Source organism: Gymnoscopelus braueri (assembly GCF_963280865.1).
Source record: "Gymnoscopelus braueri genome assembly, chromosome: 5".
Lineage (NCBI taxonomy): Eukaryota > Metazoa > Chordata > Actinopteri > Myctophiformes > Myctophidae > Gymnoscopelus > Gymnoscopelus braueri.
In genome coordinates, this window is record NC_137606.1 from 50526890 (window position 1) to 50551097 (window position 24208).

The window sequence follows — 24208 nt, forward strand, 5'->3', positions numbered from 1 at the left end:
GGTAATAAAATAAAGTCTAAAGGTCGTCAAAAACCCACCTGAATGGAGAAAACATTTTCTGACACCAGCAGGCGAACGGCCTTTTCCTGGGAAGTTGAAGCGCAAGGGGGGGGGGGGGGGGGGGGGGGAGAAAGTCAGCGCACTGAAGTCAAGGCACAGACTACTGTGTTGTTGACGGACAACGGATGCACGCTTATGAGAAACAACAAAAATAAAACCTGGCAAAACAGTTGCATGCATTAGCGCAAGATGAGGATAAAGGAAACATTCAGTCTAAATGTCCAGTTTGCTAATTCACGACTACTACTAGGCTACTACTTTTGTATTTGAAATTTCTCTAAATATTATAAACTTTCTGGACAGCCTAAGTACAAATATCATTTATGAAAAGGCTACTATAGGCTAGTGAAGTCGGACTGAAACACTGAATAATGACGGCAACGTTTTTTCTTTTTTTACTCTCTTGGTGTGGGTATTATCTGGCACAGTAGCCTAGTTTTGAATTAGCAAATTGGACATTTAGATTGAATGTTTCCTTTATCCTCATCTTGCGCTAATGCACGCAACTGTTTTGCCAGGTTTTGTTTTTGTTGTTTCCGTCAACACAGTAGACTGAAAGAACGAGCCCAATCGATGGTCTTGAGGGGCGGATCCAAACCCAGGCGCCCGGATTCCTGCGCCGCTTCCTATTGCTTCACCAATCTATGTCCCCGCCTCCCCCCCCTTCCTCCTGGCCTGTGCACGGAACACGCTGACGTCACCAAATTTAGAGCGACGCCCCTCTGCACTCTGATTGGTTAGGAGATAACAAGGTTCCCTCCCGCTCCGAGACCACAGCTCCTGGGATCTTCCCCCAGCCTTTTTTCTTTTGTAAAAAAGGCTGGGGGAAGCGCTTCAACTGCGCTTCAACTTCCCAGGAAAAGGCTGTTCGCCACCAGCAGGGGTAAAACAGCGAAACTACAGGCCATTCATATGAACTGTCACTTCCTATATGACTCAATTTCGAAGGCGATTTTCCTTGAATATTCAAATTGAACAGAACTAAATCCGTAAAAACCTTTGCCTCTGTACTCGGTCTTTTCCCCCCTCTACCCCAAACATCTTCAACAAAAATAGCCGATACAAGCTCACAACGCATCACAGCACGATGCGTGTGAGCTTATAGATAGTCTATTTTCTGCAAATGTTCACCCCAGAATAAGGACGCAAGGGTTGAAGCAGCCCTGGTCCAGAGCGTTAGTGAGTTTAGAGAGAACTCACTGCCGCTCTGGACCAGGGCTAGGGTTCAAGTGGTTGATTAATCGTCGAACTAAGATGTGGCGGCACCCCAGTAGTAACTCTGAGGACCCCCTAGTGGTCCGCACCCCCTGTTGGAGACCCATGCCACATAAGTGGTTCTCAACCTGTGGGTTGGCACCCCCAGGGGGTTCTGATTTTGGGGGCCCCCCAGATGATTAGCTTAATGTTTAATGTGTAAACAAACCATGCAACATACAATATGAGTGTATACAGGGTATCTACACATTTCTAAAGTGTTAATTTAAAGGAGTACTTTGTGAAACCCAAAGGCTTCATGGGGTGTGTACTGTGTAGGGTAGTTGATAGAAAATATATATATATATTCTTTGTGAACTACTCCTTTAAGGACCTTTATAATACCTCTAAATGTATTTAATCTGATAACATCATTGGACATAAAATTTATCAGACGCCATCTTGTTATGGTTTCTGGAAAACTGGTGATTGATTGCATATAGAATCTCATCAAAATTCAAAGACTTAATACTTATGCACCTTTAAACCTGCTCAATCTCTCATGCTGTAGTCGAAAAACTCAGTTCCCTCTCAAGAAGCAGTACTATCTGGGACTGTATTTTATTTTAAAGGTATTTGAGGCCTTTGAACAGGCTACTTCACCCCCTTTCAATTTGCACACAATTATGTGTGCATGTGCATCTACAGGCAGCTGCAGGTAGCACATGCCCCTATTCACAGCAACAGGCAGTGGAAAGTGAGCAGCTTCATATACCTCTGGATTCACATCAGAAGAGTTAGGGGTAAGTTATAATATGTGAGCACATAGATGAACAGTATGTCCGGGTAGCTCAGTCAGTAGAGCACTCGCCATTGGACCACAAGGTCATGGTTGGATCCCGGGCACTGCCAACTCACTAAGTGCTGGTGGTAGGTGTGGTGCTCCATCTCCCAGGGGTCTAACACACTACATTTCCTTATTGAGTTTTAATGAATGAATGGGTGGATGAATGATTCAACATGCACATTGAGTTATTTGATTGGAATGACAACCTGAAATAAACCTGAATAAAAAAGGTTGTACAAAAATAAAATAGAGCAGAACCCCCCCCCCCCCCCCCATTTTTTAAAATCTTTTATGGAAAATAAAATAAAATGCTGTGTTCACCAAAATATGTGACCCTTTAACTGTGCCCTAAATCAACCCTTTTTAAATATAAAATGTTTATCCTTGAATATACCAATAAATGTCAAATTAACCCAAAATGTACCTTTAACTGGAAAACGTAATTACCATTTTCTTACAGTTTCACACACAGCCAGCCAGTTGAAGAAATCAGATTGAGTCTTTAGCCTAAAAATAGCCGATCTACAAGCTCGCAACGCGTTGCGAGCTTGTAGATCAGCTATTTTCATTGCATGACACGGGTGTGCAATTTAGTTTAGTTAAGTTTACTTGATCATCTTCACCAATATCCATAACATCACAGTGACATAAACAAACTAACATAGTTAAAGGTGATCGAAAAAGAATAGGGCAAAGCAGTGGCAGCCATTTTCTGGTTCCACTCCAAAATAGTCAATGCATTTTTCCCATCGACATTTCCAAAAATATTTATATCAATTATTTTAAAGCCTAGAATCAAGCCATCCAGGGTCCTGTGAATAATGCATTGACTATTTTGGAGTGGAACCAGAAAATGGCAACCCACTGCTATGCCCTATAGGCTGAAGCTAAAATCTTATATAATTATGCTTATCCTACGTACAAATAAATGTGTTTGTCAAAAAGTAGTTGCAATGAACGTAAGTCAACGGTAAACAAGCCAAACAAACAAAATAAATTCCAGATTTAAATACATAAAACAAAAACATCCCCCGCCCATCAATAATCATTATATAGATCTATATGGATCCATGATATTATAACTAAATAGCCCATTATTAAGCATTATAAGCCATGCATTGCACTAATATCACATACCATATCCCACATAAAACATATAACATAGTGATGTTGATGACGTTTATTACTAATTATTATTACCGTTATAATTATTACTATTATCTTCATCATTTTAATCATATGATATTATCATCATCACACAACCATTACCACCAATATTACCATCTCTATCATTATCATCATCACCACCACCATACTAATATCATTATATTATACGCCGTACAAATAATATAATTCCCAGTTATAAATAACCAATTGACAGTCATCAGTTCCTCAGTCAATCAAATCTGTATTTTGCCAAATAAGTATAAATCATCCTTTCAACAAAAGACATTCTGCTGTTGCGAAGCCCCCCCGAAACATCCGGAAGCCGGAGATCCGCCTGCCTGATCTCTGTCCATGTGTCACCTTCTTTGAGAGCTATAATGGCAAGGTCAGCCAACTGCGCGTTCTGGAGGATGAGAGGCAGCAGGTTCAGGTGGTTGGCCTGAAGGAAGTGTTTCTGCAGTGGAGGATGTCATCAAGATTTACAATACCTGCTTACCTGCTCAGTGGCCTTGTGGTTATTGTGTTCGCCCTGATATTGGGAGGTCAGGGTTCTATCCCCCGCTACAGAAACGGGAGATAGGCTCCTGCCCTATTGGCCACATGACTCCAGCGCGAAGCCAGTGCGAAAGTCACTCTTTAGAAAGTCTCAGGCCAAGAACTTTCTCACCATAACAAACAAAAAGCTGATCTGTCTGTCTGATCGCTTGAGTCTGTGTGACATAAGCGTCCAAAGCCCTCACTGGGCATAAGTCACTGCGGGCAGCACTCGCATCACCCCTCACCCGAGGGAGGGATGCAGGCCAACAAATGTAAAGGCCGGTTCACATGTCCGGAAGACACTCAACCTGTCAGGGCCAATACGAAAACACACCTCACTCACAGAGAGTGCATGGAGCTCACTGACCTTCTTAGTGGAGGTAATGGCCAACAGAAACGCCACCTTCCACGAAAGGTGCAAAAGGGAAATGGAGGCCAGGGGCTCAAAGGGCGGCTGAACAAGCGCTGACAGCACCACGCCGAGGTCCCATGGGAGCCAGAGGAGCCCGCACCGGACGAAGGTGCCCAACGCCCTTCATGTAGCGGGGTACCACAATGGGTGCCTACCCATCAGTCCCACCGGCCCGTCATCATGACAGCAGAGATGGCGGCAAGGTGGGAGGAGTCTGCGTCTACGACATGGACTCCTGGTGTTCTGATGCACAGATCATTGGCTCCCTCTGCTGTCCAGATGTGATTCAACTCAGACCATTCTGGCTTCCCAGAGAGTTCAGTGCTGTGATTCTTTTTGGTGTCTACATCCATCCAAGAGCCAGTATAGACACAGCACTGAGTGAGCTGCACAAAGTCATCAGTGAAAAAGAGACTGCTCAGCCAGAATGTGTTTGTGGTGGCCAGAGACTTTAATAAAGCAAATCTTAAGAAGGTTCTCCCCAAGTTCCACCAGCACATCACCTGCAATACCAGAGGTTATAGCATATTGGATCACTGTTATACCACCTTTCCAGGCGCTTACAAGTCCCTCCTCCGTCCTCCTTTTGGAAAATCGGACCACAGCGCCATTCAGCTTTTGCCTGTCTACAGGCAGAGGTTGACACGAGAGCCCATCTGCAAAGGTACAGATTTGGTCTGAACAATCGGACTCTGTACTAGACTGTTTCGACCACGTGGACTGGGGGATGTTTCGGAACGCTGCTGAAAACAATGTCAATGAGTTTTCAGACACAGTCACGTGTTTTATCAGCAAGTGCATTGAGGACATAGTTCCAAAAAGACAGTTCGGATTTTCCCCAACGAGAAACCATGGATTAACAGCGAGGTACGAGCAACATCGCCTGCAGATCACCTGCAAAGCTGCCGGCCCGGGATGCCGGCAGCTTCCCGGGCCGTGTACTAAAGGCATGTGCAGGAGTCTTCACAGACATCTTCAACCTCTCCCTCTCCCAGGCTGTGGTCCCCTCCGGCTTTAAATCATCCATAGTGGTCCCGATTCCTAAGCACTCCCATTGTGCCTCAATGATTGGAGACCGGTCGCTCTTACACCGATTGTTAGTAAGTGCTTCGAGAGACGGTGAGAGGCTACATCTGCTCTGTGCTGCCTGCCACGCTGGATCCATGGCAATTTGCCTATCGTCAGAACCGTTCAACTGACGATGCAGTTGCCTTGGCTGTACACTCTGCGCTCAACCACCTAGATAGGGGGAAGAACAGATGTGTGCGGATGCTCTTCGTGGATTATAGCTCTGCCTTTAATACCATCATCCCAACCAGACTGGACGCAAAGCTCAAAGACCTGGGCCTGCACTTGACCATGTGCAGCTGGATTCTGGACTTTCTGTCAGGCCGCCGTCAGGTGGTGAGGATGGGTAACATCACGTCGGACCCCCTGACCCTCAACACAGGAGCTCCACAGGGCTGCGTGCTGAGCCCGCTCCTCTATTCCCTGTACACATATGACTGTACAGCCACATACAGCTCCAACGTCCTGATCAAGTTTGGGAACCGCACCGCAGCGGAACGAAAAACACTGCAGAGAGTGGTGCGAACAGCGCATCGTGGGAGGGGAGCTTTCTCCCTCCAGGGAATACACGAGAAGCGTTGTGTGGCTAAGGCCGAAAATATCATCAAGGACATTTACCATCCCAGCCATAATCTGTTCAAACCACTGCCGCATCCACGGCCAGGCAAACGGTAAAGGAGCCTGGCGAGCAGTACCACCAGATTATTGAACAGTTTTTACCCAGCAGCAATCCGGCTGCTGAACAGAAACTAAGTCTAGTGACACTGCACAGACTGAACTGTGAAATGTGCTTTACACTTTCACGACTTTTTTCTATGCACTCACTCACTTTATTGTTTATGTAGATTAGTCATATTATGCACTTATGCTTCTCCCCTCTCTCTATGAGATGACTATCCATCTTTTTAACTGCAATGATGAGCCTGCACAACCAAGAATTTCACCCACTTACTTGTAATGTGATGTGACAATAAAGATTGATTCTGATCACAGGGCTATCAAGTGCCACCGATGGCTCCACGTCGACCCTGTCCATCCTCAAGTGCAGGGGTGGGCAACTTTGATGATGGAGAGGGCCACTATATTTCCACACTCGCTCCAGAGGGCCACATTGCATTACTTTGTTGGGCAGACACCGTATTTTAACTTTTTTTTGTAAATTAATGCTGTATCGCTATGTCAGACAAAATAAGCAAAAATAGCAGATCTACAAGCTCAAAACAGCAGTGTGACACGTTTTGAGCTTGTAGATCTGCTATTTTTGAATTGGAATCCAGATTTTTTTTTGTGCTATTTTTGAATTGGACAACAGACAAAGACAATATAATTATAATACTAGTCATTAAGTTACTAATATAGACTGAAGTAATTAAAGCGGGTCATGTTTGCATGTTTGGAATTGTAACAGCTGAAATCAATAATATATCAGTATTCCGATATTAACCCGCGGGACGGTGGGGGCCGCCAGTTGCCCATGTATGCTCAAGTGGATCAGGGAAAAACGGGGGAGGAACAGATAGCACCGCTATTGAGAACCAACTGGGGCAGCGAGCCATCGCCCCGTGTGCTACCCTTCCCAAAGTCGTCCCTCGGGAGGACGCCAGCGGGACCGCGCTAACCAGTGGTGGAAAAAGTACTCAAATTCTTTACTTAAGTAAAAGTACCAATACTGCAATATAAAAATACTCTGTTACAAGTAAAAATCCAAAATTAAAAATTTACTTGAGTAAAAGTACAAAAGTATTGGCATCAAAATGTACTTAAAGTACCAAAAGTAAAAGTACAAAATATTTGAAAATAGCCGATCTACAAGCTCACAACGCGTCGCGCTGCGACGAGTTGTGAGCTTGTAGATAGGCTATTTTCAAATAGCCTATGTATAAAATAGGGTTAAAGTGATTAAGGTATGTTTCATTATATCATAATTTATATCTGAAAAGTAACTAGTAACTAAAGTTTTCAAGTAATTGTAGTGGAGTAAAAGTACAATATTTGCCTCTGAGATGTAGTGGAGTAGAAGTAAAAGTATTGGAAATTGGAAATACTCAAGTAAAGTACAAATACCTCAAAATTGTACTTAAGTACAGTACTTAAGTAAATGTACTTAGTTACTTTCCACCACTGCATACCCGTCAACATGAGGCGATGGTGATTCCGAGATAGAGATCTCTCTCTCTCATTCATTATACTTACATTATAATGAAGTGATTCCCTGATTACTACAGTAAAATAATTATACAACACTATTATTACAACTTGTACAGCTATTATTTCAACTTAACCACAACAATAAAATTATAGTGGAGAATGTGTAACGCCCCGGGATTCGAACCCGGGTCTCCCGCGTGGAAAGCCAACATTTCAACCACTCAGCCAAAGGGATATCCCCATTGCTCGGGGGAGATATTCGACTTTCAGGCCATCAGGCTGAGGTAGTGAAACACTGTTACAAATGCATGGGCATCCTTAACAATAAACCTCGTTAACGGCACGATTACAACTCTTTCAGTCGTCATCCTCCCATGCAGCTGCTGCCAGCGTGAAAGGAGTGACTTGCTGACTGTTGCCGGTCTTGTCTGTAGCTACTTTACTTTCCATAGAAAAATATAATGTGACACTTAATGTTACATCATATTCATGATAAACAATTAATTTAGAGCCAATTTAACCCATTAAGACCTGGAACTGTGTCATTTTTAGATTTGAGCTAAAAAGCATTTTTTTTTACACTTTGAGCTATTCAAAAATAGCAGATATACAAGCTCATAGCGCGGCACCGCGCTACGAGCTTGTAGATCTGCTATTTTTGAAAAATCGTGAAAATGTGTGCAAATCTTTGAATATATATATTTTTAAAGCGAACATTTTTAACTCAAATCTTTGCTTCTGGGGGTCCCTGAAACAAGATATTTTGATGGGGGTCCTCGGCCAAATACATATCATTTTGGGGGTCCTGGACATGAAAAAGATTGAGCACCACTGATATAGAAACATAAGTTTTTCAGAAAACTGTTGAGATTTAGGAGACATGTAGAATCGGCTTCAGGTCTCAATGGGTTGAGCTTACCTTCAAGTTAGTAACTAAGAACAGATTGGTTTTGTTTTGTTAATTTTTTGTTTTGTTAATTTATGGTTCTAGGTAACGTTATACATATCACATCATACAAACGTTGTGTCCGTTCTAATAACAGGAACACCATAAACAGCCGTTGAACAAGCCGAGTGAAATAAGACATTTCAAGTTCCGTAGTTAGTAGATTTTCTAATGCTAGTAGGCTACTACTAGCCTGAAGACAGTGACTTAGATGAACTTTTGGTTTTTCTGTTGGAGAGGTTTACTTAAAGTCGACGTGCTACCACCTTTGCACATTTCATGCACTTTGCATGCTTAGTTTCCTCTCTTGTAAAGTGCAACCACACTTGTGAGGATTTTGGTCTGTTCGACATGCTGCTGTGCTGACACCGTCACTCCGTCTTGCTCGAAGGAATACCTAAACGCTCGCCCCAAAACACAGTCACCCCGGGGCAAATCCGGGGGTAGTCACATGGTATTCCTAAACGTAACCTGGCATTGGGCCCAACGATCCAACACTGCTAGCGTTTTGAAGCCTGTTTTTCATCTACCATCTTTCTATATCCGGTCCGAAATGCTACCGGAAATTAATGCCATTGGCTGCAACCGCAGCGAGGGCGGGTCTTCACTCAGTAGAAACCCTAGAAGCATAGCCTACTTCATTGTTCATTTTAAAAAGGGACCATAATTTACTAAACGCATATCATGATGATTTAAAAAAGACTTTAAGCTAGCGATTGAAAACAGTGTTTATGAAAAGGTTTACAAAGGTAATACAATCAAGTATAAAGTCCACCCCAAAACCTCATTCAGTTGTATTGAGATTATAATGTATTGCGACCGGTAGAAGGTGAAATAGCGACATCTGCTGGGCCATTAATAGGAACAGCATGCTGTAAGAGAACCCAGAAGAGAGCTTCAATTCCAGCACCGATACCTTGGGGCTTGTTTGAGATATTATCATCATTATGTCTCTAAAGTTACGGACAAAATTTCCAAAACAGTTGTTTCTCATTCTTTATTATAAAGAACGTTTAAACACCATTCATTCATCAGCCACGGTCAGAGTCACTTTTACATTAAACGATATACACAAACAAACAAAACAAAAACAAATAAAGTCAAATAAAATATAAACCCCAACCCTCCCACAAACACACACACACAGTTAAGACACTGCAGTCAGGTGTGTTGGTTTAAAGTGATAAAACCAGACCTGGAGTTGCGATACGAGGATCTGGTCCCACTAGAGTCCAACCAACAACACAGGCTGATACTGCCGTATCCTGCGTGTTTAGCCAATCAGCTCCCTGCGCCGGTGTGTTTAGCCAATCAGCTCCTTACGCCGCTCTGTTTAACCACTTAAACCCCAGCATTTTGTATTGTGGGGAAAGCTTTTGCACAAAAATTGCCGGTCTACAAGCTCATTGTGATTTTTCTGCAAAGATATCTAAGGTAGAAGGAAAACAGAAAAGTCACTAGTATAAGTCACTATGGCAAGTATAGGGTTTAAGTGATTAACCAATCGACTCCCTACGCTGCTGTGTTCAACCAATCAGGTCCCTTCGCCGGTGGTAGGCGGTGACTTATGAATGACAGCAGGGGGGGGCGGGGTGTTCCTGCGCCCCTCCTTCCAAACGGCAGGGAAGCTCCGCCCTCATTGGCGCAGAGGCCGACCAATGCCGTCGCTCCATTTCCGTCACCACTGACCCCACCACCTGCCGTTGCCCGTCGCTGATTGGACCAATCCGTTTGACCCGTTGGCGTTTCCCATTCTCTTGGCCCCTCCCCGTCCCCCTCCCCCACCGTGCCAAAGTGTGTCCACCCATTGGCTGTTGGTAGACCAGGCGGGCGTGGTCTCACTGCTGTTTTGAGCGCCAGAAGCGTGAGGCGATGGAGCCCAGAGACAGAGACTGTTTTTTCTGCTGTGTGGAAAGCTCTGCTAGACGCTGCTCCTCTTCCTGCGCACACACACACACACACACACACACACACACACACTTTTGTATTACTATACTTGTGATCAGTGGTGGAAAAAGTACTCAAATTCTTTACTTAAGTAAAAGTACCAATGCTGCAATATAAAAATACTCTGTTACAAGTAAAAATCCAAAATTAAAAATTTACTTGAGTAAAAGTACAAAAGTATTGGCATCAAAATGTACTTAAAGTACCAAAAGTAAAAGTACAAAATATTTGAAAATAGCCGATCTACAAGCTCACAACGCGTCGCGCTGCGACGCGTTGTGAGCTTGTAGATCTGCTATTTTCAAATAGCCTATGTATAAAATAGGGCTAAAGTGGTTAATGTATGTTTCATTATATCATAGTTTATATCTGAAAAGTAACTAGTAACTAAAGTTTTCAAATAATTGTAGTAGAGTAAAAGTACAATATTTGCCTCTGAGATGTAGTGGAGTAGAAGTAAAAGTATTGGAAATTGGAAATACTCAAGTAAAGTACAAATACCTCAAAATCATACTTAAGTACAGTACTTAAGTAAATGTACTTAGTTACTTTCCACCACTGCTTGTGATCAACATCAACATCTGAAGACAGTATTTTTATGAATGCCATTTATTTTTATTGCCATTTTTAACCGTAAGCCTAAAGCAGAAAAATAGCCGATCTACAAGCTCACAACGCTGACCTATCATAAAACAATGTGAGGATCAGGAAAATGGGTCCTCACAACGTCCATTTCTCAAATTCTAGTATTGCAGTGTTTTGAATTTGTTTTGTTCATTTTTGTAATTTTGTTTAGTTTCAGTCAGTTTCCACATGTACGAGTTCTCTCTGCTGATTGGATAAAATGGTATCCTGACCTGAAAATGTATTTATGTGTTTATTAAAGAGCTGGAGAGACGGGGAGACCCCCGTTACTGAACAAAGACTATAGCAATGAGTACTATAACAATATAGAGCTATTTAAAGCCTCACTATGTGATTTTCTTTTTATGAATAAAATGTAATTTTGTCCAAACTGTATGGTAGAGTATGTTAACCCATTGATACCTGGAACGCATCTGTGTCACTTTAGATTTCTTTGGCTATTCAAAAATAGCAGATATACAAGCTCATAGCTTGTAGATCTGCTATTTTTGAAAATTATTGAAAAAATATTTTTCCGATTTTTTTTTCCAAAACTGAGGCAATTTTTAAGAATTGCCTCAGGTCTTAATGGGTTAATACAATATAACTTATACAATCTGTATGGTAGAGTATGTTAATACAATATAACTTATACAATCTGTATGGTAGAGTATGTTAATACAATATAACTTATACAATCTGTATGGTAGAGTATGTTAATACAATATAACTTATACAATCTGTATGGTAGAGTATGTTAATACAATGTAAAATATACATTGGGGTGGTTGTATTTTGTCTCTCTGCTCTTCTATTGAGACATTTAGATCGTGTCATGTCCTACACAGGATCTGACACGAATTGTGACCTGATGGTCAAGATTCAATTTATCCCCTGAGCAAGCAGGTTCTGGCTCTATTAGCTCAATGGTAAAAATGTCAGCACTTGCACAGGAAACCGGGTTCAAATCCGGGGTAGAAGAGGAAAGTTACATAGTGCTGCTTTAAAGGAGTAGTTCACCCAAAAAATTACTTATTTTCTATCGATTAGACACCCCATGAAGCATTGAATTCATGGAGACTTTTTTGTTTTTGTCACATTCCTAAGCCAATAATTTGATAACTGGCGGTAGGAGACACAAAGAGTCTACTTTGTGTCTCCTACCGGATACATTAGCATCTTTATTATTATCATCAAATTATTGTCTCAGGAATGTGACAAACAAAAAAAACTCCATGAATTCAATGCTTCATGGGGTATGTAATTGATAGAAAATAAGTCATTTTTTGGGTGAACTACTCCTTTAACACTTATTTTAACAAAAAACACTAATCGCACCTGTAATTCTAATAACCTTTGGTTTTTGATTGATTGATTGATTGAATACTTTATTAACATGTTTGTTAACAGTGCAGGTAGTACAGTCAAAGGTTATGCTAAAAGGATAACACAAAAAGTTTCCTTGCTAATAAGTTATTGCTAATGTGTGCGTCTACTACCTAGACCCCACCCCTCACCTGCATGTGTGAACGCATCTGAATCGGACATTCTCCTGTTGCATGTAGTGTTGATTTTGACAGCAAGCTTTGATTCAGTTTTAGTCAGTCTTTTGTATCAAATTCTATTTAGTTTGTCGTCATATTTTAGTCATCTGAAATGTTTCACCGTTAGTCTAGTTTTAGTCGACTAAATATCATAAGATTATAGTCGACTGAATCTACAGTTGATTTAATCGACTAAAATGTATGTTGGCGGTGCCTTGATGGCGTCGTAATGGCTGATTTTACACTTGGTTGCATGCTGAAAATAGCCGATCTACAAGCTCACAACGTGTCGCAGTGCGACTGCTATTTTCAACACCCGAGCTCAACCAAACATAAAATGACTTGTCGTTTAGTTCCACTGGATCTCTTCTCCACTAGATCCCTCAGTAACATTTTAGTTTTTGAGTGGTGCTAGCCACTCCAAGGAGTGACTTTGTCTGTGTGTCTGTCTGTGTGTCTGTGTGTATGAGCACGGCCTCTCTGTATGTTTGAGCACAGCCTCAACAGCTGCGGCTGATTGCAACACAAAGATGCAACCAGTTACACTAATTATACACACACACACACACACACACACACACACACACACTTTTGAGTAAAAATACTTAACATGAGTAAAAATACTTAAAATGAGTAAAAATACTTAAATATTAGTAAAGATACTTTAAAGTTCCTAAACTGAGTAAAAATACTTAAAATGAGTAAAAATACTTAAAATGAGTAAAAATACTTAAAAGATGTTAAAATGAGTAAAAACACGTAAAAATCAGTAAAAACATTTTAAAGTACTTAAAATGAGTAAAAATACTTTGAAGTCATCAAAGTCTGTAAAAAGTAACTAACGAAATGAACTCATGAAAGGCACCACTCTCTTCACATTGGGTGTGATTTTTATTTGTTGACGGAATTGTCAATATATTTTGTCTTAGTTTTAGTCATCGTAGCTTGGTTTTTATTTAGTTTTCGTCAGTGAAAAAAGGTAGTCGACGAACATATTTCGTCATAGTTTTAGTCGACGAAATCAACACTGGTTGCATGCTACATGTGTGAAAGGACAACACCGGACAATTTCCAGACCTGATTCCCCACACATTGTCCAGTGTTGAAATGAGAAATGGGCTTGTGTGTGCGTGTGTCTGTGTGCGTGCGCGCAGTGAGGTGCGTTGGATATGTCATCGTACCAGTGCCAGCTGGGCCTGTCTTCGTTTGAAGGCCTCAATGGGGTCCTCCTCCAAGGCATAGTTCTCCAGAACCAAACGCACGTCGTCCACACCGTTCAAAGCAACGGCTGAGAGAGGAGACGAGGCAAGGCAAGACATGAAGGAGAGAGATCAAGGATGAAGGGAAAACTCTATTTAACACGGCTACTGAACAAACACTCTATAGTAATGATTCCTATCACAATATAGAGCTATTTAACACTGTTACTGAACAAACACTCTATAGTAATGATTACTATTACAATATAGAGCTATTTAACACTGTTACTGAACAAACACTCTATAGTAATGATTACTATTACAATATAGAGCTATTTAACACTGTTACTGAACAAACACTCTATAGTAATTATTACTATTACAATATAGAGCTATTTAACACTGTTACTGAACAAACACTCTATAGTAATGATTACTATCACAATATAGAGCTATTTAACACTGTTACTGAACAAACACTCTATAGTAATGATTACTATTACAATATAGAGCTATTTAACACTGTTACTGAACAAACACTCTATAGTAATGATTACTATTACAATATAGAGCTAACACTGTTACTGAACAAACACTCTATAGTAATGATTCCTATCACAATATAGAGCTATTTAACACTGTTACTGAACAAACACTCTATAGTAATGATTACTATTACAATATAGAGCTAACACTGTTACTGAACAAACACTCTATAGTAATGATTACTATCACAATAGAGATCTATTTAACACTATGTTGACTGAGGTGAAATCTAAATATTACCGTGCCTGTCAACACAATGACGTAAAGGAGTAGTAGTTCATCCAAAAAAATACTTATTTTCTATCAATTAACATACCCCATGAAGTCTTGAATTCATGGAGATTGTTTTGTTTTTGAGAGAGACTCAATAGGAGACTCTGCAAGTGTCCCACCGGAAACTCCTCCGGTCATCAAACTGCGTGCTTAACTGAGTCTTCCAGTTTAGTAGACCTTGTGAATGTTGTACTTCCATGTACTGTGTTTCTCATGTCTTACTAAATAAAAGTACATCAATCAATCAATCAATCATCAAATTATTAGCTTCGGATTTGATAGAAATTGATAGAAAATAAGTAATTTTGGGGTGAACTACTCCTTTAAGTGTCAGAGTTGTTTTCCACCACAGTAAGAAAACATTCCAACAACACAGACCAACACGACACTCACATCAGGAACGCTTTCAGATCTATACTTGGGCACTGTGGTGCTGAAGGGACATTTTTTGTTATGCCTCAAACTACAGGTCAATGGGTCAAATGGCCCTGTAGTCTTAAACCCCGCCCACGGTGTGTTCTTACTCTTCAGGAAGTTGGCCAGGTCGTACAGCGTCCGGTCCTCTGAGTTGCCGTCCCATCTCTTCAGAGCCATGCCATTGAAGGGCTGCAAGCTGAACGCCTCACGCTTACAGTCTACTACTATCACCTTACTGGTGTCCCTGTTTAGACACGATACATCCTGGAGAGAGAGGACACAAGGAGAGAGGGGACAGAATGATTGAAAGACTTAATTAATAATAGTTATTATACTGCTAGCTAAAGTGTTACAAGTGGGAACATGGCGGATGCATCTCCTAAACCTGATGAAGCCAACATTGGTTAGATCAGTGGTTCTCAACCTTTTCAGGCCGCGACGCCCCAAAATAATCATATTTGAACTGGGGGCTCCCCAGTTCAAATATGATTATTTTGGGGCAAGCACTTGGAATTGTAGGAGTTGAGGCATTACATTTAGTTTGACTCAGTTCCACAGATAAATATAGTGAAAATAGCAGATCTACAAGCTCACAGCTAGTTTTCAGTCTGTAGCTCCTGAGAGTGTACACATGAAACCAAATGGAGTCTTAAAGGGATACTTCACTTTCGGGCCGGGGAAACATTTAAAAAATATATTAAAAATAAATGAAAAAAGTTATGGAAAATTCATGGCCCCCTCACGCATTAGAGTGTCCTACTAATGTGTGAGGGGGCCTTTATTTTGCCATAACTTCTTTCATTTTTTTTTAATATATATTTTTAATGTTTATTTTATGTGAAAGTGAAGTATCCCTTTAACTCTGAGAGTGTACAAATGGAACCAAATGGAGTCTTAACTCTGAGAGTGTACAAATGGAACCAAATGGAGTCTTAACTCTGAGAGTGTACAAATGGAACCAAATGGACCCTTACGTGTCTGCAACCGAGTGTACAAATGGAACCAAATGGACCTGTGGGCTGTATAACGGGGTCCATTTGGTTCCGTTTGTACACGCTCAGAGTTAACACTGAAGATTTAACAGTTTGGATTGGGGAGACAGTAAATAACACATTTAGAGCCAGTCCTGTCAGCGGTAAAAGGGACACTTTTCTTAGAGTAAAATTAAACACATGACATATTTGCTATTGTACACACACACACACATTAAAAAACGACCAAGTTTATAATGATGACAGGTACTGTATTTGTACCTTTATGTATTTCATGTACTTGTTTTCATGGTGTATATTGGGTGTGCTGAATTATTGCTCCACAGGGGACAAAACAAACTATCCAATCAAATAAAGCTAAACACAGCTATTTGATTGGTAGAGTGTGTTGGGGGTGGTACGGCCTGGCAATAAAACAGTACTGTACATTAAGACATGCCAATAAGACGTACGTATAGTACGTTAACCACTTAAACCCTGTATGGTTGACCGGAGTCCCTAAGGACTTCCTGCTAGTGTCTTTTCTGTTTTTGTATTCCCAAACTGTGGGCTGTAAAGATATTGTTAGTGGGCCCCCAATAACTGGCACCAAGATTTGAATCATAATACAACATTAATTTAAAAAACAATATGTAAAAACATAAAAGTCATGGTATTTTTTTGTTTAAAATCTTTGCAATATGTCTATAAAAATAAACGTAATTATACTGTGTTAGTTCTATTGATCCAAGCCGACACACAATCGATTGATTGATCATTAAAATAAGAATAGGCACCCGGCTATTCGGGGGCAATGCATGTCGGGATAAATCTGAAAATATTTTGGGCCATACAAACTAAAACATTCAACAATTGTCATGTTTTTCAAGATTTTCTTTTGTTTTGAAAATAGCAGCTCTACAAGCTCACGAGTCGCATTGCGACAAATTTTGGGTAGGCAACCCGGCCTGGCGGAGACCTGCAATCCGAGGAGTGCACTTTTCTAGTTCGACATCTGCTGGTACGCAACACAATAGTCAAACTACAATACCCACAATCCCTCAGCATCCTACCCAATTCTACATAGCTGCTACCAACACTAATCTGATCTGGTTGATCAGATGGAGTTCTGTCACATTCACATTTAGGGTAGGCGTGCAGATCAGTTATTTTCACTATCCGTCGTATGATGAAGTATACAGGCCACAAGTGGTTTTGGTCAGTTTAAGGATATGGAAGACTTAGAGAGCCAATGCGATTGAGAGACTTCAAGTCTGTGGACTTGGAGCAGGTGGAGCTTTACTTGACTAAAAAACTAACAAAACTACATTTAGTTGAATGTAAGCTGCTGAACTCTACTCTCTCATTACATAAGGGATGTAAACATTACCATTATGCTTAGGTTTCACATGGGTCAAACCTTCAACACACACACACATTTTCCCCTGGTGTGTGTGTGTGTGTGTGTGTGTGTGTGTGTGTGTGTGTGTGTGTGTGTGTGTGTGTGTGTGTGTGTGTGTGTGTGTGAGAGACAGATGGAGAAGGACACTGCTCGTTGTGCCTATGATTAAGCTCATCTGGTCCCCAACTCTCTCCCTCTCCCTCTCACACACAGACACACACGGAGGAGGCGCCTGATGTTGTGCATGCATGGAGGTGTGTGTGTGTGTGTGTGTGTGTGTGTGTGTGTGTGTGTGTGTGTGTGTGTGTGTGTGTGTGTGTGTGTGTGTGTGTGTGTGTGTGTGTGTGTGTGTGTGTGTGTGTAAAGCCCTGTGAACACATTAGCCCATCCTCCTTACAGACAATAAATAAAAAGCATCTGTCTTCATCAGTATGTGTGCGTGCATGGATTTCAGCGTGTGTGGGTTATTTGGAGGTTACGTACATGCAATGTGTACTATGGCCCCTGTTCACATTGTTATACACGGTACATATAGTATCATTTATGAAAATAGGAGAGACACACACGCACACACACACACACACACACACACAGCCCTGCTAAGCAGAATCTAAAGTAGTGTTTTTCATGTCAAGGACCCCCAAATTAATTCATGTATTTTGCCATGGAACCCCACCTAAAAAGTATTTGTGCTGAGCGACCTCCATACAAGATTTGTGTGTACTTTGAGAACCACTGGGCTGATGAATCTGCATCCTGACCTGCCATTCAATACTTAGTAAACTTGATCATAGGCTCTGTACTTGGTCTGCTCTTTTTTCCCCCTCTACACCAAAACGGACGATCTACAAGCTTACAACTCGCTTGCAAAGCTTGTAGATCGGCGATTTTCAGTGAATGCTCCAACCAGAATAGGGATGCTAGGGTTCAAGTGGTTAGGTACCCCCTGGTGAAGACCCCTGCTCTATACTATAGCAATGATTACAATGGAATGTAACAGAGTTTAACCCATTCAATGCAGAAAATGATTTTAGCAACATACGTTTTTCAGAAAACTGTTAAGATTTAGAAGGCAGGTTAACAAAAACAAATATTAATTGCAGCACCTTTCAATTCACACTCAAGTGTTTTACTGTGTAGGCTAGAACAGCCATTCATAAACATATCTAGACCTAAGCAAACACATTGTTAATCATTGATGTCGGGCAGAAACCTTGTATCTCCATAGTTCAATGTTTAATTCTTTGTCAGTTAATGCCCTACTTTGTTTCACTACAGTATCACACAAGTAGTAGCAAAAATAGCCGATGTACAAGGTCACAACGTCGATGTGACGCATCGTGAGCTTGCAGATCACCCATTTTAGATTTTTTTTAAATAAGTGGCTAATTGTGTCTGAGTTTTATAAATATTGAACCAAGTATTAACAAGAGCTTGTGACTAAATAATAACTACATTGGATCCACTGGAACGCAGGTTATTTTCCTGAAAAGTAACCATTTTGGACCTACAAGGTTACAAAATGTAAGCTATAGGCAGCTGCACCAGGCCTGCTAGTCAGACGGCCTCTGATGTTTATTGTAGGTCCATATAACTCCCATTTCTATAAAAGAAAGTGAATAGAATAAGATAGGACAGCCTTTATTAACCCCTGAGGGATAGCGGCTCAACACAAACAGCAGCAGCAAGTCCAGAACAGAAATAACAGCTATAAAGTCATAAAATAAGAGACCGGACAGGCGGACACACGTGTGAAGGTGACAGGGACACATGTAGGGCAGGGACTAAGGTTATTAATTAACTAAAACAAATGAAATAACTACAGCTAGATGAAGATCAATCATTTTAGTTGGATACAGGAAGAGTGGCCACCAACTTAACATTCTCCCAAAATTGTAATAAAAAAACATGACTTTTGATACTATCACAAGGAATGTAAAGAATGTGATTTTAACGTACACAGCACATTTCATTTTTTAGACCTAAATTTACCCTTCAACTTCTTGTTTATGGCCATAATGTTTTGTTGCAATTTGTAGCAATTGTAGAAATATTAGGCCTTACATGTTGAATGTTCAAATCATGTATACAATGAACCACCACCTTTTAGTTATAAAAAAGGAAAAAAGTAACCAACTGAAATTGTATTGTGCGTTTACCAGTGGTGGAAAGTAACTAAGTACATTTACTTAAGTACTGTACTTAAGTACAATTTTGAGATATTTGTACTTTACTTGAGTATTTTCAATTTCCATTATTTTTACTTCTACTCCACTACATCTCAGAGGCAAATGTTGTACTTTTACTCCACTACAATTATTTGAAAACTTTAGTTACTAGTTACTTTTCAGATATGAATTATGATATTATGAAACATACATTAACCACTTTAGCCCTATTTTATACATAGGCTATTTGAAAATAGCAGATCTACAAGCTTGTAGATCGGCTATTTTCAAATATTTAGTACTTTTACTTTTGGTACTTTAAGTACATTTTTATGCCAATACTTTTGTACTTTTAATCAAGTACATTTTTTATTCTGGACTTTTACTTGTAACAGAGTATTTTTATATTGCAGTATTGGTACTTGGTAATTGGTAAGTAAAGAATTTGAGTACTTTTTCCACCACTGGCGTTTACAAGACTAACTAAAACTAACTAAAATAACAGAGATTAGCAACTTGGTTACCCTTTCTTAGTCCACTTCCTACCGGGTGCTTCTGTGTTTCTTCCACCTGCCTTAAACACTACATGTTTAAGGCAGTAGTGTTGTTTTGAAATATTAGCTGGTGCCAAAGAGGCTGGTCTGAGTATTTCAAAATTCTAGGGTTTACAGAGAATGTATCCAAGAAAATATCCAGAAAAAAGTCCTTCCAGAGGTCAGAGGAGAATGTAACAGTAACTCAAATAACTACCCGATACAACAGAGTTATGTAGAAGAGTATCTCTGAACGCACAACAAGTCAAACCTTGAGGCAGATGGGCTGCAGCAGTGGTTCTCAACCTTTTCAGGCCGTGACCCCCGAAAAGAATCCTATTTGAAGTAATTGATGCAGTAATGGTCTTTTTTATTTTCCTTCTTTCATTTTTTAAATGTCCTGAAATTGTCAGTTCACTGTCATTTGCGGACCCCCCCCAAAATCATGTGGGGACCCCCCTGGGAACCACTGGGCTACAGCAGCACAACACCACACCACACTCTCGTCAGCTATAAGAACAGGCAACTGAGGCTACAATTCACACAGGCACTTCATTAGAAGATAGATTGGCCTGATCTGATGCATCCTCTGTAAAAAATGCCAGTAGATCAGTTTTTCAGCTGTGCTTAGACCAGCCCGTTTGGCACCAACAACCATGGCACGTTCAAAGTCACTTAAAGGACAACTTAGTTTTTTTTTTACAACAAGGCTTCTTTTATAAGTTTGTAATGATAATAATTAAAAGATGCGTGTTCTCATTCATTTATTGCTTTCTTATATGGATTTTTAACCGGGGGCATTCGGGTAATTGGTAAAAATGCAATCTTTTCACACAATAAGCCAGCTATTTTCGTCTCCGCAAGACCGAAGTTCAGGGCTGAACCTCTGCACCAAAGTTTTCACATCGGTCTGTTATAGCGCCACCAGGAGGCCAATTTTTGCAAAACATTTCTTTTTATATTACTCCTAAAAAATGTGTCCAAACATCACGCATCATCAACATCGGTACACAGTATCTATATAGTCATGTGATCAAGACAGATCTGTCGGATTTTTCATATTCCATCCTCATTGGCTACGATTGGCTTCCAAAGTTTGCAGGAGTGGCCCGTTTTGTACAAAATGCCTGAGATCATGAAAGCAGCGTCCGATTGCCGTAAATTGCGTAAAACCTCCCCACGCACATCCCCACAAGGCCAAATCACCTTTCTTCCCCATTCAGATGCCTGATTTGGCCTGATTTGAACTTGCAGCAGATCGTCTTGACCATGTCTACAGGCCTGAGTGCGTCGAGTTGCTGCCATATGTTTGGCTGACCGTTAATTCTTTTTAATCAGATTAATAATGAATTAATGAATAGTCTCCTGTATATTTGAGTGGGAACTGAAATAAAAATGACTGAAATTGCGCAGCCTTTTTTTTTGGCATTAATCGACTTGTGTTTGTTTCCCTTCCACATAGGGCCACTCACGGGTTCTCTTTCCATCTCATTTGGATCATTGTTTAGATCCATCGGCCATCAGATAACAGAGGGCAGACCAGTGCAGAGTGGCTGGAATTATGGGATTATGGGGCGGGTTATTGTGCGCATGCATTAATTGCGTTGCCATTTTTGATCTAATTCCATAAATTAATCAACCCAGTGGAGCAAAGTGCTGAATGGTTCAATAACATCTCTTTAACAACCAAAAACAAACCCAGAACCAGACAGGGCTTGTTTACCATACCCCCCCCCCCCCCCGCCATATAAGGATCAAAATATGTGGACATATGAAGACGCAACGTGAAGTAAATGTGTCTCCTTGACCAGAAGTAGGTTAACTCATTTCAATAGAGAGGCAGACATGACAGTTGGACTGAGACACAGATGAAAGGAGAGAGGAGGGGGGGGGGGGGGGGGTGAAGGAGGGATGGAGAAAACAGAAAGAGAGAAAGAAGGAGGGAGGGAGGGAGGGAGAAGGAGAAAGGGAGGCAAGCAGGCTGGGAGGAAACGGGAGGGAAGGAGAAAAGAATAGAAGGAAGCAATGGAGAAAAGGGACCCAGGCAGAAGGTTAATGAGGCTTGAGACAGGGAGGGGAGAGGGGAGGGTGTATTGTGGTGAGGGGGGAGGGATCAATAGGAGGACCAGAAGGCAGCTAAGGAGAGCACACACACACACACACACACAGGCGGGTCAGTGCCTGTGTACGCGTGTGTGTACTTGTATTACTATAGTCGTGAGGGCCAACCGTCCCCACAAGTATAGTAGAATGCAGTGGTGGAAAAAGTACTCAAAGGTTTTACCTTTAAGTAAAAGTGTCAATACTGCAATGTAGAAATACTCTGTTACAAGTAAACGTTCGGAATTAAAAATGTACTTGAGTAAAAGTATAAAAGTATTGGTATCAAAATGTACTTAACCCATTTTTGGCGGGAACCCTTATTTTTTAAATATACCCCTTTTGGGGTTCCTGTTGCTATGTACAGTATACAACATACATTTTTTGTAAATTCTTTTTTTTAAACTAAATTTTGTATACATATTTGTTATGTATAGTTTTTTCAGAAAACTTATTGGTTCAGGATTTAGAAGGCTTTTTTAGAATCAGCCTCAGGTCTAAAAGGGTTAAAGTACCAAAAGTATAAGTACTAAAATGTTTCAAAATAGCCGATCTACAAGCTCACAACGCGTCGTGATGCGACGCGTTGTGAGCTTGTAGATCGGCCATTTTCAAATAGCAAGTATAAAATAGGGCTAAAGTGGTTAATGTATGTCTTATAATGTCATGTATTTATATCTGCAAAGTAACTAGTAACTAAAGTTTACCCTGTTCTCCCCTGCCATGTAATTATTAAGAATGCATTAGAATAAACTGTCGAGCAAAGCCTCGCTGATACTAACCCCTCCTCCATGTGGAGGGAGCGTGCGTGTACGACACACATGCACGTGTGTACGACACACATGCACATGCGTGCACACATACCTGATGAAGACCGAAGGGGTCGAAACGTTGTGTGCTGTGAGCCTTAAATAAAATTGTGGTCGCTGGAGCGTCAGTGTGCAGACTTTCTCTTCTTTCTATGGCATGCGTGCACACACACACAGAAGTTCGTAGAGCGCACACAGACAGACAACGCAAAATAAAGACCCACTCACCACTGCAGCGGGTGGTCAAAAGATCGTTACTAGTCCACAATGCACGGTTTTCACGTTGTTAAAAAGTTTCGCAGAGCGAGACACAAACTTATTATCCATTAATTTGTCATTCAAACATCCCAACCCCGCTTAACCCATTGATACCTGGAACGCATCTGTGTCACTTTAGATGTCTTTGGCTATTCAAAAATAGCAGATATACAAGCTCATAGCGCGGCACCGAGTGCCGCGCTATGAGCTTGTAGATCTGCTATTTTTGAAAAAAATCTTGAAAAAAAAATCTTGAAAGAAAATGTTTTAGATTTTTTTTTTCAAAATGTTTCAAAATTTCAAAACTTTCAAAAAACCTCAGGTCTTAATGGGTTAATGGCCCCCAGCTAGTGAAGGCTAATAGTAGTAGTAGGCTGTAGTAATTTCCTAAAGCGGGATATCAAAATAAGACTCACACTGATTAGTTTTGACCCCTTTTAACGTATTATGATTAGTCAACGGAGGTTTTATTTTGACGTTCATCGACAACAACATCCTTCTTTTTCTTACACGCGATGACCAACCTTTTACAATCTATGTGACCAACGCAGCCTTTACAATCGACACGACACCCCCCTAAAAAAAAATCTCCTCGGATCTGCACTATTCACACCATACCTTTGTTGCATAACTGTGTCTCATGTCGGAAATAGCAGCCCTTACGAGCTCACAACGTGTGAGCTTGTAAGGGCTGCTATCTTTGGCACGAGACACCAGCGTACGACAGAGCACGAACTAGGCATTAACCCTTTAAGACCTGGAACTGTGTCATTTTTAGATTTGAGCTAAAAAGCATAATTTTACACTTTGGGCTATTCAAAAATAGCAGATATACAAGCTCATAGCGCGGCACCGAGTGCCGCGCTATGAGCTTGTAGATCTGCTATTTTTGAAAAATCGTGAAAATGCGTGCAAATCTTCTGAATATATATATTTTTAAAGCGAACATTTTTAACTCAAATCTTTGCTTCTGGGAGTCTCTGGAACAAAATATTTTGATGGGGGTCTGTGGCCAAATACATATAATTTTGGGGGTTC

General features: G+C 40.8%; 1 protein-coding gene across 1 annotated transcript in view; it reads right to left on the reverse strand.

The window, feature by feature from the left end:
• Positions 1 to 9364: 9364 nt before the first annotated feature.
• Positions 9365 to 24208, reverse strand: part of timm50 (translocase of inner mitochondrial membrane 50 homolog) — a 70931-nt gene continuing 56087 nt past the window's right edge. The window contains exons 9-11 of the mRNA XM_080428996.1: positions 15037 to 15193; positions 13676 to 13782; positions 9365 to 10319 (exon numbers count right to left, since the gene is read on the reverse strand). Coding sequence (XP_080285122.1) covers positions 10218 to 10319; positions 13676 to 13782; positions 15037 to 15193 — 366 coding nt within the window. The 3' untranslated portion in view covers positions 9365 to 10217. The remainder of the gene's footprint in view (positions 10320 to 13675; positions 13783 to 15036; positions 15194 to 24208) is intronic.